This window comes from Mastigoproctus giganteus, chromosome 5 (genome assembly GCF_048544385.1).
Source record: "Mastigoproctus giganteus isolate SK-2022 chromosome 5, ASM4854438v1, whole genome shotgun sequence".
NCBI classification, from domain to species: domain Eukaryota; kingdom Metazoa; phylum Arthropoda; class Arachnida; order Uropygi; family Thelyphonidae; genus Mastigoproctus; species Mastigoproctus giganteus.
The window spans coordinates 79,213,745-79,226,131 of NC_143579.1; the positions used below are offsets into that span (position 1 = coordinate 79,213,745).

Genomic DNA, 12,387 nt, shown 5'->3' on the forward strand with positions numbered 1-12,387 from the left:
TAACAGACAGCTATATAGAGAAATAGTAAATCAGAATGTATCAGAATGGGGCATTTTAATTTTCCAGATGTTGACTGGAATTTGTGGACTGGTCACTCACACACTAGCAAGGCTTTTGTAGATATCTTGGATGACTATTTTCTACATAAGCATGTTAGTGCAACAAGAGGAGGCAATATTCTTGATTTGGTTATCAGCAGTGATTCTACATGCATGAAGAAACTGCAGGAAACTAATGTGGAAGTTAATTAAAGACATAACTACTGTCAAGGGTAAAGGGAGAGGCTTTTGCTTTCATAAGGGTGACTACAGTGGTCTCAGTCAGTTCTTAAATTCTATGCAGTGGGACCAACTGATGATGTTACCAGCAGCAAATTCTAAATGGGAAGCATTGAGGGAAGTGAAGTAATACTAGCTTAGAATTAAATGGATGTCAGATGAACTATTCAGACACTTGGTAGAGAAGAAAAGTGAATGGGATGCATATAAATTATCAGGTGATAGAGAAGCCTCTGGTAGATATAAATTAGTCTGTAATCAAGTTACAAAGGAGGTCAGATAAGCTAAGACAGATTATGAGAAGTCTCTGGTGAAGAATGCCAAGAATAGCAGCAGACTTCTATATTTATATTAACAGAAGAAGGAAGGGGTTGAATCATGTTGGGCCACTTGATGTCAATGGGTTAACTGTTGAGGGCCTGCTCAGGTTGCTGACAAATTGAATAGGTATTTTGCATCTACATTCACATGAGGAATTCTTTACAGAAGGGGATGTTAGCAGTTTATCAAACTCCAACAGGGAGCTAAATGATTTTGTGATAGCTGAAATTAAAAAAGGCACCAGGGTCTATCCAATCATATTAAGGGAGGCAGCAAAGGAGGTTAACAAACCCTTAGCCATAATTAAGAGAGCATCTCTGGATTATGAGGAGGTCCTTATGGACTGGAGATGTGCAAATGTGTCCCAAATTCACAAAGGGGCTCAAAAGGTGACAAATAATTATGGATCTGTCAGCTTAACATATGTTTCAGGGAAAATAATGGAGTCATAGCATGGATTTGCTAATGGATGGTCATGCCATCAATCTGATGTGTTACTATAATATAGTGACCAAGGAACTGGATGCAAAAAATAATTTTTATATAATTTATTTGGATTTCAGGAAGAATTGCACATAAAAGACTGCTGTATAAACTGGAGCAATGTGGCATTAAGGGCAAATTACTGCTATGGATAGAGGGGTGGTTAATTGCAGAAGACAGAGAGTGGTTATCAGTGGAGTTCCCGGTGTTCAGTGCTGGACACATTGTTGTTTTCAATATTTATTATTGATAATAATGAATGTATATCAGGCTTAAGGTCAAAGGTTGGCTGAGTGGTAAACAACAGTAATGACAGTATGCTACTGCAATAAGATTTAGAAAAATTACATTGATGGGTTGAGAAATGGCAGTTGAAGTTTAACATTGACAAATGCAAGATTAGAAGTCATCTTAGAGTAACTTAACTGTGTAGAACTACACTCAGGGTTGTAGAAAATGAAAAAGACCTGGGGTAATTGTGCAGTCAGATATGAAATTCTCTGAGCAGTGCTGCAAGGACAGCTCATGGGGTTTTTTCAAAGATATACAGAAACGATGTTACCAACAGTAAATTCTAAGTGGGAAGCATTCAAGGAATTAATAGTGGAAGCTACTAAAAGTTTCATACCTATTAAGACATATTGTTCATGGTTTAGGCCTAAATGGTTATCTAATGAACTAATGAGACTCGTAATAGAGAAGAAAAATGCATGGGATGCATATAAATTATCAAGCGACTCGGAAGCCTATGGCAGATATAAGCTAGTCTGTAATCAGGTGACAAAGGAGGTTAGGCAGGTGAAGGCAGATTACGAGAAATCTTTGGCAAAAGATGCTAAGAAAAACAGCAAGGATTTCTTTACTTATATAAACTCTAAAAGGAAGGGGATGAATCTGATTGGTCCACTTGACATCGATGGTTCGACTGTTGATGATCCTGCTCAGATAGCAAACAAACTGAACGAGTATTTTGCATCTACATTCACACATGAGGAATTATTAAGGTTTGAAAATGGCAGAAGCTTATCAAATTGTAGCAGGATACTTAATGATTTTGTAATAACTGAAAGCAAAGTGGAGGAGAAATTGTTGAAGTTAAACATAAGAAAAGCACCTGGGGTGGATGGGATCTATCCAGTTATATTAAAGGAGGCGGCAAAGCAACTAAGCAAACCCTTAGCCATAATTATGAGAGCATCCTTGGACTCAGGAGAGGTTCCCACGGATTGGAGATGTGCAAATGTATCCCCAATTCACAAAGGGGGATCGAAGGGTGACACGAGTAATTACAGACCAGTTAGTTTAACTTCTGTTCCGGGTAAAATAATGGAGTCACTGGTTAAAGATGCATTGCAGGATCATCTAGACAAGACTGCAGCAATAATTCAGACACAGCATGGGTTTGTTAAGGGAAAGTCTTGTCTGACAAATTTGATAGGATATTATGATGTGGTTACAAAGGAACTGGATGCAAAAAATAATTTTGATATCATATATTTGGATTTCAGGAAAGCTTTTGACACTGTTGCACATGGAAGACTACTGTACAAATTGGAGCAGAATGGTATTAAGGGTAAGTTGCTACAATGGATAAAAGGATGGTTAAGTGGGAGAAGACAGAGGGTGGTAATCAATGGGTGCTGCTCTTCTTGGACTAATGTTATTAGTGGAGTCCCACAGGGTTCGGTGTTAGGTCCACTGTTGTTTTGTATATTTATCAATGGTATTGATGAAGGTATATCAGGCTTAATGTCGAAGTTTGCAGATGATATAAAGGTTGGCAGGGTTGTTAATGACAGTAATGGCAGTGTGCTACTGCAACAGGATCTAGATAATTTGGGCAGATGGGCTAAGAAGTGGCAACTGAAGTTTAACCTTGACAAATGCAAAGTACTGCATATGGGTAGAAGTAACCTCAGAGAAATGTACCAACTGTGTGCTACTACACTTAAGGTGGCAGAAAATGAAAAAGACCTGGGAGTAATTGTGCAGGCAGATATGAAGTTTTCTGAGCAATGCAGACAGGCTGCCAGGGCAGGTCATGGGGTTTTGTCAATGTTATATAGGAATTTTGCTAGCAGGGAAAAGGAGGTGATTATCCCTCTGTATAAGGCAATGGTCAGGCCACGCCTTGAGTACTGCGTACAGGTCTGGAGGCCTCATTTTAGGAAGGATGTAGATTTACTTGAGCGTGTACAGAGAAGGACAAACAACAAGATTGGTGAGGGGAATGAAGGGATCCTCTTACCAAGAGAGGCTTAAGTTCTGCAAATTGCAGTGGCTGGAGACTAGGCACCTGCGCGGTGATCTGATTGAGGTCTATAAGGCCTTGAATGGGTTGAGCACGCTGAATTCTGATGGGATCCTTCCACTTGTTCAGATTACGAACCTAAGGGGGCATAAATTCAAATTAAGAAAAGACAGATATAGATTAGATGTGCGGAAATTTGCCTTTAGCCAGTGGGTGGTTAATTGCTGGAACAAACTTCCATCTGTCGTTGTGGAAGTTGATAGGTTGAATAAATTCAAGGAGGAACTGGACAGGCATTTGGAGGGAATGGTGTGATTTTTTTTTTTTTTTTTTTTTGGCTGATGCTGCATAAGCTCATACACTTGCTTTCTTGCATCAAATGCCACTGCTACTACTACTTTGTTAGTAGGTATAAGGATGTGATTATCTCTTTGTACAAGGCCATGTTTAGACTCCACCTAGAGCAGTGTTTCTCAACCTTTTTTTGATTATTGTCCCGTAAAGGGCTTTTTTAGACTTTTTTTTCCTAATTTTAAACAAGAAAACACCTCTTTTTATATAAATGAGATTCGATTTTTATTCAATGTGAGCCTGATGCTTCTTATCTAAAAGTTAAATGTTCAGTATGGTGTTTGTAAGTTTAATTCTAATGTCTCCTCTTGAACATATATGAATTCTGTTTCTTTCTTTTGTTAATATTTTATTTACTGAACTAAAACCACTTTCAACCATATAAGACATTGGAAAACAAAGAATTACTTGGCCATTTCAGATCACATTGTTGGATAAAGAAGTTTAGTTGTTTTTGATCCCCACAACTCAGCCATTCCACCTTTTTCGAATTTATATTTGCATTCTTTGCTACATTTTAATTCAATGAGTTCTTGAATTTCTTCACTAGCAGACCTGGCATCACATCCAATTGGATCTAACATCCATGGCTTCACTTCAAAAGAAAATAAATCTGAAAATCTATTTTTCATTTCACCTTTCAAGGAACACAAATGATCTGAATAATTCTTAAGGTCATTCTCAGTGAGAGAGTCATTAATTTCAGCTAACTCTTGCGTACCATGAAATTGTTTTCAAATATTTCCAGTTTTTCAGTGAAGGCTTTTAATATGTGTTTGCAGTCTATCACCATAATTAATTTCCCTTGAAGTGATATTTCATTAAGTTTTCGAAAAATCCAAGCCATATAGTATATGTTGTTTTTGTGTTTGCTGATCTTGTTAGACAGTTTCCTTTAGAAGGCCATCTGACTTCTATATGTAAAAGAAGCCTCACATACTGTTCTTCATTATCAACACAAAATTTTCTGAAACGGTAATCGTATTTGCTACGTGACTTCATTTTATTGATGGTTTTAATAACTACACTGAGAAACTGAAAAAGAACTGGACTAATATTTTTTTAACCAAATGAAATCGGTGCAGAATGCAGTGTATTGCAAGAACTTCGGGACATACTTCCTTTAGATGGGCTATAAAACCTTTATCTTCCAACCATCAGTGGCACAGTATACAAATTTTTCATCAAACCATGTTTTTACAGCAGCAAAAATGGATGCGCCAGTACAGTCAGTTTCTATAGATTTCACAAACAACATCTCTTCTTGCAATTTAAAATTATCATCGAAATGACGAATGTATGCCATTAGAAGGGCCTTATTGTCAGTAACCGTGGATTCATCAATCTGAATAGAAAATTTTCTCATTTTTAGTTTATCAATTAGCTGCTCTTCAATGTTAACTGACATCTCATCGATTCCTCTTCAAATTGAATCGTTGCTCAATGCAATGGTTGAAAATACTGGAAGAATTTTGATGCAACAGTGTTGAAATTACAGTCTCTAATGCAGGTTGTATAACAGTCTCAGCAACTGTATGAGTACTACCAGTTTTTGCAATGATTTCTGCAATTTTATAAGATGCAATCATTCCATTGTCATTTGTTTGTGTGTTCTTCTTAAATAAGGAAGTAACAGTGTTACGTTGCTCAAAATTCTGTTTTAAAATATTTGATATGTTAACAACTTTATCAGGATGTTTCCTTTTTAAGTGATCTAAAAGTCTTGATGGTTTCATAGCCTTATTTGAAAAATAACCATTACACATAGGCTGTCTTGAGTCGAATGGGCTTTCAATAAAACCATAAGCTAGATATTCATCCAGATATTGTTGACACTTTCTTTTCAGCACTTGACATGACTAATGATGAGCCGAATAACTATAAAGAATTAAATAATGAAATATAAACTTTTTATTTAACTCTCATAGCCCAGGCAACTCACAAAAGCAGTGTGGATCAAAAATAAACAATAAATCAATACTAATTGTCACGTAGAAACAATAGACTGAAACATTTCCTCATCCCATCCATGCCTCATATATTGACCAATGAAACAAAAAAATAAATAAATAAATAATACCACACCTAGTACTGCATATGGGTATAAGTAACCAGAGAGAGAGAGAGAGGTGAAAGACTTGTGAATCTTGAGGATTGTCAGTAATGAACACTTTTTTCAAGCAAAGGAAGTGAACAGAAAGTGGACATGGAAGAGCCCAAACAGATTAACAACTAATGAAACAGACTTCACGAATAACACGAATGATGTTACTGTCCTGAACAAAGTAAACGTTGGAAGTGATCACAGAATGGTAAGATGCACACTTGATATAGATGTAAGAAAATAAAGGAAAAAAAACTGACTCCAGTAAATAATACAAAGATCTTTGAGATAACAGAAGAGGAGAAAAAGCAGTATGTACTGGAACTTAAGAACAAGTTTGAGCTTCTGCAGACTGTTCAGGACCAAGATATCGACAAGGAATATTACAACTTTCTGAAAGTGATAAAGCCCAAGAAACCTATAGGTAAAAAGAAATCCAAAGAAGAAAAATTAGTCAAGAAACACTTGTAATGATGAACCGAAGATGACAAATGAAGAGCAAGATAAACACTAACAAAGAGAAAATTGAGTATACTGAGTTATGCAAAGCCATTAGAAAGAGACTCAGAGAGGAATTAAGAAGATATATACACAAGAAAAGTAGAACAGGCATTAAAGGGAAAACAAAGGACTTAAATCAGCAGCCATTAGCAGTAATACAGAAAGACAAATGATACTGACAAATGATGTGGTGCCTAAGGAGTGGAATAATGCAATCATAGTTTTGCTGCATAAGAAAGGAGATAAATTGGAAATTATAGACCAATTAAGCTTGTTATCTCACATCTACAAATTGTTCACAAGGGTCATAACAAACAGATTAGAGAGAATATTTGATTAGAATCAACCAAAAGAGCAAGCTGGCTTTAGGAGAGGATTCTCAACTATGGATCACCTTCACGTAATATCACAGCTAATGGAGAAAGCAAATGAATACAAAACACCATTATGCCTGGCATAAACATTGCCTTATGCTGTATGGCTCCATACAGCATAAGGCGCAATGTTTCGGGCACTGGAAAGACAAGGCATAGATACCCCATATATTATGATTTTGAAGAAAATATATGAGAATGCTGTTTGTTTGTTTTTTAGGAGCATTAGCAGCTAAGGCCATGTTGCTCCAGGGGATATGCGGTCATATGAGAATGCTCCAGGAGCATTCTCATATGGCACCTACGGAGGCACCATATGAGAATGCTACCTCCTTCATTAGACTAGACAAAGACAGTAGGAAATTTAAAATTGAGAAAGGAGTTCAACAAGGAGACACAATATCTCCGAAGTTGTTTACTGCTGCCCTTGAGGAAGCTTTCAGATTAGACTGGTCGCAGAAAGGAGTCAATGTGAACGGAGAGTACCTAAACCATTTACGATTTGCAGATGACATTGTGGTCATAAGCCACGATCCCAAAGAATTAGAGGAAAATCATAATCAGTTATGCACAGCTAGTAAGGATTTTGGACTAAAGTTGAATATGGCTAAAACAAAAGTAATGATGAACAAGTATGCCACAGAAAGGGAAATAATGATTGAAGGAGCAGTAATTGAAAAGGTGGAGTCATATACTTATCTGGGACAAGTTATTAGCTGTAATAATGATAAATGGCTGGAAGTCAAGAGAAGAATAAATTTTGGATGGATAGCATTCAGGAAATATAGTCACATACTGAAGAGCAATATCCCAGTTTGTCTGAAAGATAAAATAATGAACCAATGTATACTTCCCACCATGACTTATCGAAGTGAAACTTAGGCACTCACCAAAAGAATGGAAGAGAAGTTGAGAACTACACAGCGAAGAATGGAACGAATTATATTGGGAATCAGACTGTTAGATAAGAAGAGAAACAGACGGATTAGGCAGCAAACTCAAGTAAAGGACATCCTTATCAAAACTAAAGAACTAAAATGGTCTTGGCAGGACACATAGCTCGAAGACATGATGACATATGGACTAAGAAAATAACAGAATGGTACCCAAGAGGAGCTAAAAGAAAACCTGGAAGACAACGATGGAGATGGACAGATGAAATTCATGAGTTTGTGGGTAGTAAATTGATGGTCATTGCACAAAACAGAAGGAACTGGAGAGGCCTTCATCCTCCAGTGGATTGAAGATGGCTGATGATGATGAACCAGAGAGAAATGTACCAACTGTGTTGTATTATACTTAGGGTGGGAGAAAATGAAAAAGAGCTGGCAGTAACTGTGCAGTCAGAGGGGCATATGCACCCCTTAACCAAAAATTTGAAATTAAAGAAAAAGAACACGCGGCATTCTAAAAAAAACCTCAAAAGCCTGGTCGCCATGCTCCTTACGATGATTCCTGGATGCGCCACTGCAGAGAAAGGCAACAAGTTTGGTGAGGGGAACGAAGGGGTCTCCAGACTGCAGTTTCAGTTAAACCTTTCTTGATAAGAGTGCCGCTTTGTTCTCCAGCAATTAACTACCTACTTGGCTAAAGGCAAATTTCCTCATATCTATTCTACAACTGTCTTTCCTCAATTTCAATTTATGCCCCCTAAGGTTGCCCTTCTCTGTACTTGTTCCAGCAACTCTACATGAAATGAGGCCTCCAGACCAAGAAAGGCTTAAGTTCTGCAAACTGCAGTGTCTGGAGACTAGGCACCGGTGAGGTGATCTGATTGAGGTGTATAAGACCTTGAATGAGTTAAGCAGGGTCAATTCTGATGGGTTTTTTCTTGCTCAGATTATGAACCGTAGGGAGCATAAATTCAAATTGAGATAAGACAGTTGTAGAATAGATGTGAGGAAATTTGCCTTTAGCCAGCGGGTGGTTAATTGCTGAAATAAACTTCCATCTATCGTTGTGGAAGTTGATAACGTAAATAAATTCAAGGAGGAACTGGACAAACTTTTACAGGGAATGGATGTGTGAATTTTTTTTTTTTGGCTGATGCTACATAAGCTTGCTTTCCTGCATCACATGCCTCTACTACGTCACAGATGTTGGAAAGGTGCAAACGCAATGGATTGTGGAGACATTACCTCTGAAAGCACTTAGGTATTTAATGCCTATGAAAAGCAAAAGTGGTTGAAATAATCACCTATCTTCCTTTTATCAAAATTTCTCACTCACTCCTAATACGATATATCTATATGTTAAAAATCAGTCTCAGGGGAAAAGAAAATCCAATGACAGAAATTAAAGATTAAGGAATAAGATGTCATCAAGTAGGGATCAGCTTTGGTGGGCTACAAACCATTGTAATACCCATGATTTTTTCGTCCACCCTAAAACCAATTTTTTGCTCCCTTGGGGGTGATATTGCCCCTGTTGAGAATCCACAATCTGTATTGTATACAGGTCTGTTGACCTCACTTTAGGAAGAATGTAGATCTGCTAGAACATGCGTAGAAAAGGGCAATCAGATTGGTGAAGAGAACAAAACAGTGCTCTTAACTATAAAGGCTTCAGCTCTGCAAACTGCAGCATCTGGAGACTAGACACTTGTGGGGTGATCTGAATGAGGGGTTTAAGGTTTAAACCTTTGAATGGATTGAGTCAGCTGAATGTGAATGGCATTCCTCCTCTTGCTGAGACTACACACATGAGGGGGCATAAATTTAAGTTGAGAATAGATGTGTAGAAGTTTGCCTTCTATCAGTGAGTGGTTGGATTGTTGTGGAAGTGGATGGTTTGAATAAATTCAAGGCAGAACTAGACAAATTCTTGGATATGGATGGGTGAAGGTGTGTGTGTGTTTTGGTTGATGCTATATAAGCTAGCTTTCTTGCATCATTTGCCACCACTACTACTCCAGAAAAACAGGATAAACCCCAGATCATGATGGAACCACAACCAACATTACCATGTTTGACTACAGGCACTAAACAATGTAGCACCATTTTTTTTTTTTTTTTTTTTTTTCCAGTTGATTATATCATATAAACTTCATGCTTTTATCTAAAAGTTTCAAATTTGGATTCATCCATCCACACTATTTTTTCCCCCCATTCTTCAACAGCCAACCATTTCTTTCAAATTTCTATTTTTAATAAGGGTTTTCAGATCATACGATAAAATTTATACTATATATAATAATAAAATAACACTATTATACCAAGTAAAAATTCTTAACTAGGTTTTATGGAACTCATATATAATACGAACTCAGCACCACACTAATTTGTCAGCAGATGATGTTTCAGGATTCTTGCCAAACACCATCCTCAGACCATAAATGATACTCTTTGGAGGAAACAGGCTTCTTACTTCTTGCACTATAATACAAACCTATTATATATGAGGTCTGTCCAAAAAGTATGCAGCCATGTAATATAAAAAAAAAAGTAACTTACTTATGACAATGGTGCCTTAGTCCCCTTCAAAATACTCCCCTTGGGACCTCACACACTTATCCTAGTGTTGCTTCCACTTTTCAAAACAATCTGCAAAGTCCTTTTTTGAGATCACCATCGGCTGCCTTGTTGTGTTCTCCTTAATCTCATCCATGGTCTGAAATCTCCTCCCTTTCAACGGCGATTTTAGCGGGAAAAGCCAGAAGTTCTGACCTTGTGACAGGAGCCGCGGAACAAATTTTGTGGCCACACGTTTCATGCCAAGATCCTCCATCAAAATCTCCGAAACAATAGTCCGTGGAATCCCCACATCTTCTAATTCTCTCACTGTCAATCACCAATTTTTGTTGATTGCAGCCTGCACGTGTTCAACATTTTCGGGTGTTCTGCTTGTTGAAGGCCTTCCAGAAAGTGGATTGCTTTCAACAGATTCCTGCCAATCTTTGATGCACCGGTAAACACATTTTTACCTGGGCTTCACTCATTAAATCATCCTGGAAAGTCTTCTTAATCATGCGAATAGTTTCCGCAGATGAATGTCCAAGTTTGAAGCAAAACTTGATGCAGATTCGCTGATCTACCTGCTCGGTCATTGTGAATGTGACGGTCACACAGTACACAAGCTCACTCAACGGTGTCTCACTGCTGACTGACTAGTCCCACAGGAGAGTGACTGTTCATGCATGTGCAGTAAGGTCTCCTCTTACGAGCTGCCAAGTTACATTAAAGCCACATGACCAGTTCTCAAGATATTCAAAATGGCTGGATACTTTCCAGACAGACCTCTTGTGTGTGTGTAGTATAAATTTTACTGTATAGATAGAAACCACATATCATCTTCCTTTCCCAATTAAATTATAGGGTTTTCAGAGTGCTACATGACCATGAAATTTTACAGTGGATGTAGACACGGGAGTTTCTCTATTCCTATTGAACTCAGCTCGGATTTCAGGTGCAGTTAGTTGTCGATTGTGTTAAGAAGTCAGTGTTATGGTTTTATTATGTGTTTCCATTGTTACGTACAGTCATCCTGATCATAGTTTGTCCTTGAATCATCGAATAGTAGTTTGTGCTCCTTTATATGAGACACCTAGTTTTTTTTTATATCACTTTCTTTATACAGAGTTATAGTAACACTTCTTTTTTAACACTCATTTCCTTATTTCTTGCCATGTGCATCACAAAACTTATACCAGACACTCTTTCTGAACGATGGCTGTCCGATTTTATAAGTTACAGCTCTTACTCCTCAATTTAATCACTGCAATCTTCTATAATATTGAAACAATACTACCACATTCAGGAGTCTTCTGCATCTTTCTGGAATATTCTTAAATATTAAGTTTTTTGATTTTTATACATAACAGAAAATATTTTGATAAAAATTGGTAAACAAGTTGGTCTCATCTGAATAAAAACTTTGAAAATTAAGAAAAATTAAACATGATTCCAAAACTTTTAGGCAGGAGTGTATAGGCTTACATAATTTTATATAATACCTTGAGAGATATTCTTGGATGTCCTGATCTGAATATTTTCCAAGGATACAGTTCACAGAATCTTCATCTACTAGAGAATCCTGTGTATTATCGTGATCTAACTTCTGTGGCTGTAATGGCACATTTTTATCAGATTCATTTGCTATTCCAGTTATTGGATTACTTAGAGGGATAAAGACAGGAGAATTGTTTCTTTTGTCCATAAAATTTGCCAAGCCCCAGCTTTGGGTGACAGGACTATGTGACTGAAACAGATGAAATTATCTTTAATTAATTTATTATTTTGGGGAACAAATAAAGCATATTAAAATAAAGTAATATTATATTTCAATATTAACTATTTTAACTCAGGAATGTTAATTAACAAACTGCTCAAAATAAATGTTTATGGGGAAATAAGATTGGCTGAATGCATAATTCAATATGTAGTAGAAATTATCTAGCCTAAACAGGACTGGGTTTAATACAATGAAAAAATATTTACATACCTCAACTGAGTAACTCATACAATTGAAGGGTTTAGTCACAAATAATTCTATTATAAATATCTATTTCATTTTACCCATTTCTTCCTCTGCTAACCTTTATTTTTTTAAAACAATCTGCACCTGATGTACAATAAACATATTATAATCAAATGGTTAGCAAATATTATAAGAGTATGAAGTTATAGGTTAAATTTGATATGCCACAGGGCATGCCTCAGTGTACAAAAGATTTCACAACTTCTCAATATTCTGAAAGCCTGCATTTAGAAAAGGAGGTAATTATG

At 36.9% G+C, this 12,387-nt stretch overlaps 1 protein-coding gene across 1 annotated transcript in view; it reads right to left on the minus strand.

Moving 5' to 3' along the window:
- LOC150085516 (uncharacterized) overlaps window positions 1–12,387 on the minus strand; it is a 372,167-nt gene that overhangs the window by 108,738 nt on the left and 251,042 nt on the right. Inside the window, exon 7 of the mRNA XM_090374587.1 lies at window positions 11,616–11,860. Within this exon, the coding sequence (XP_090230713.1) occupies window positions 11,616–11,860 (245 nt within the window). The remainder of the gene's footprint in view (window positions 1–11,615; window positions 11,861–12,387) is intronic.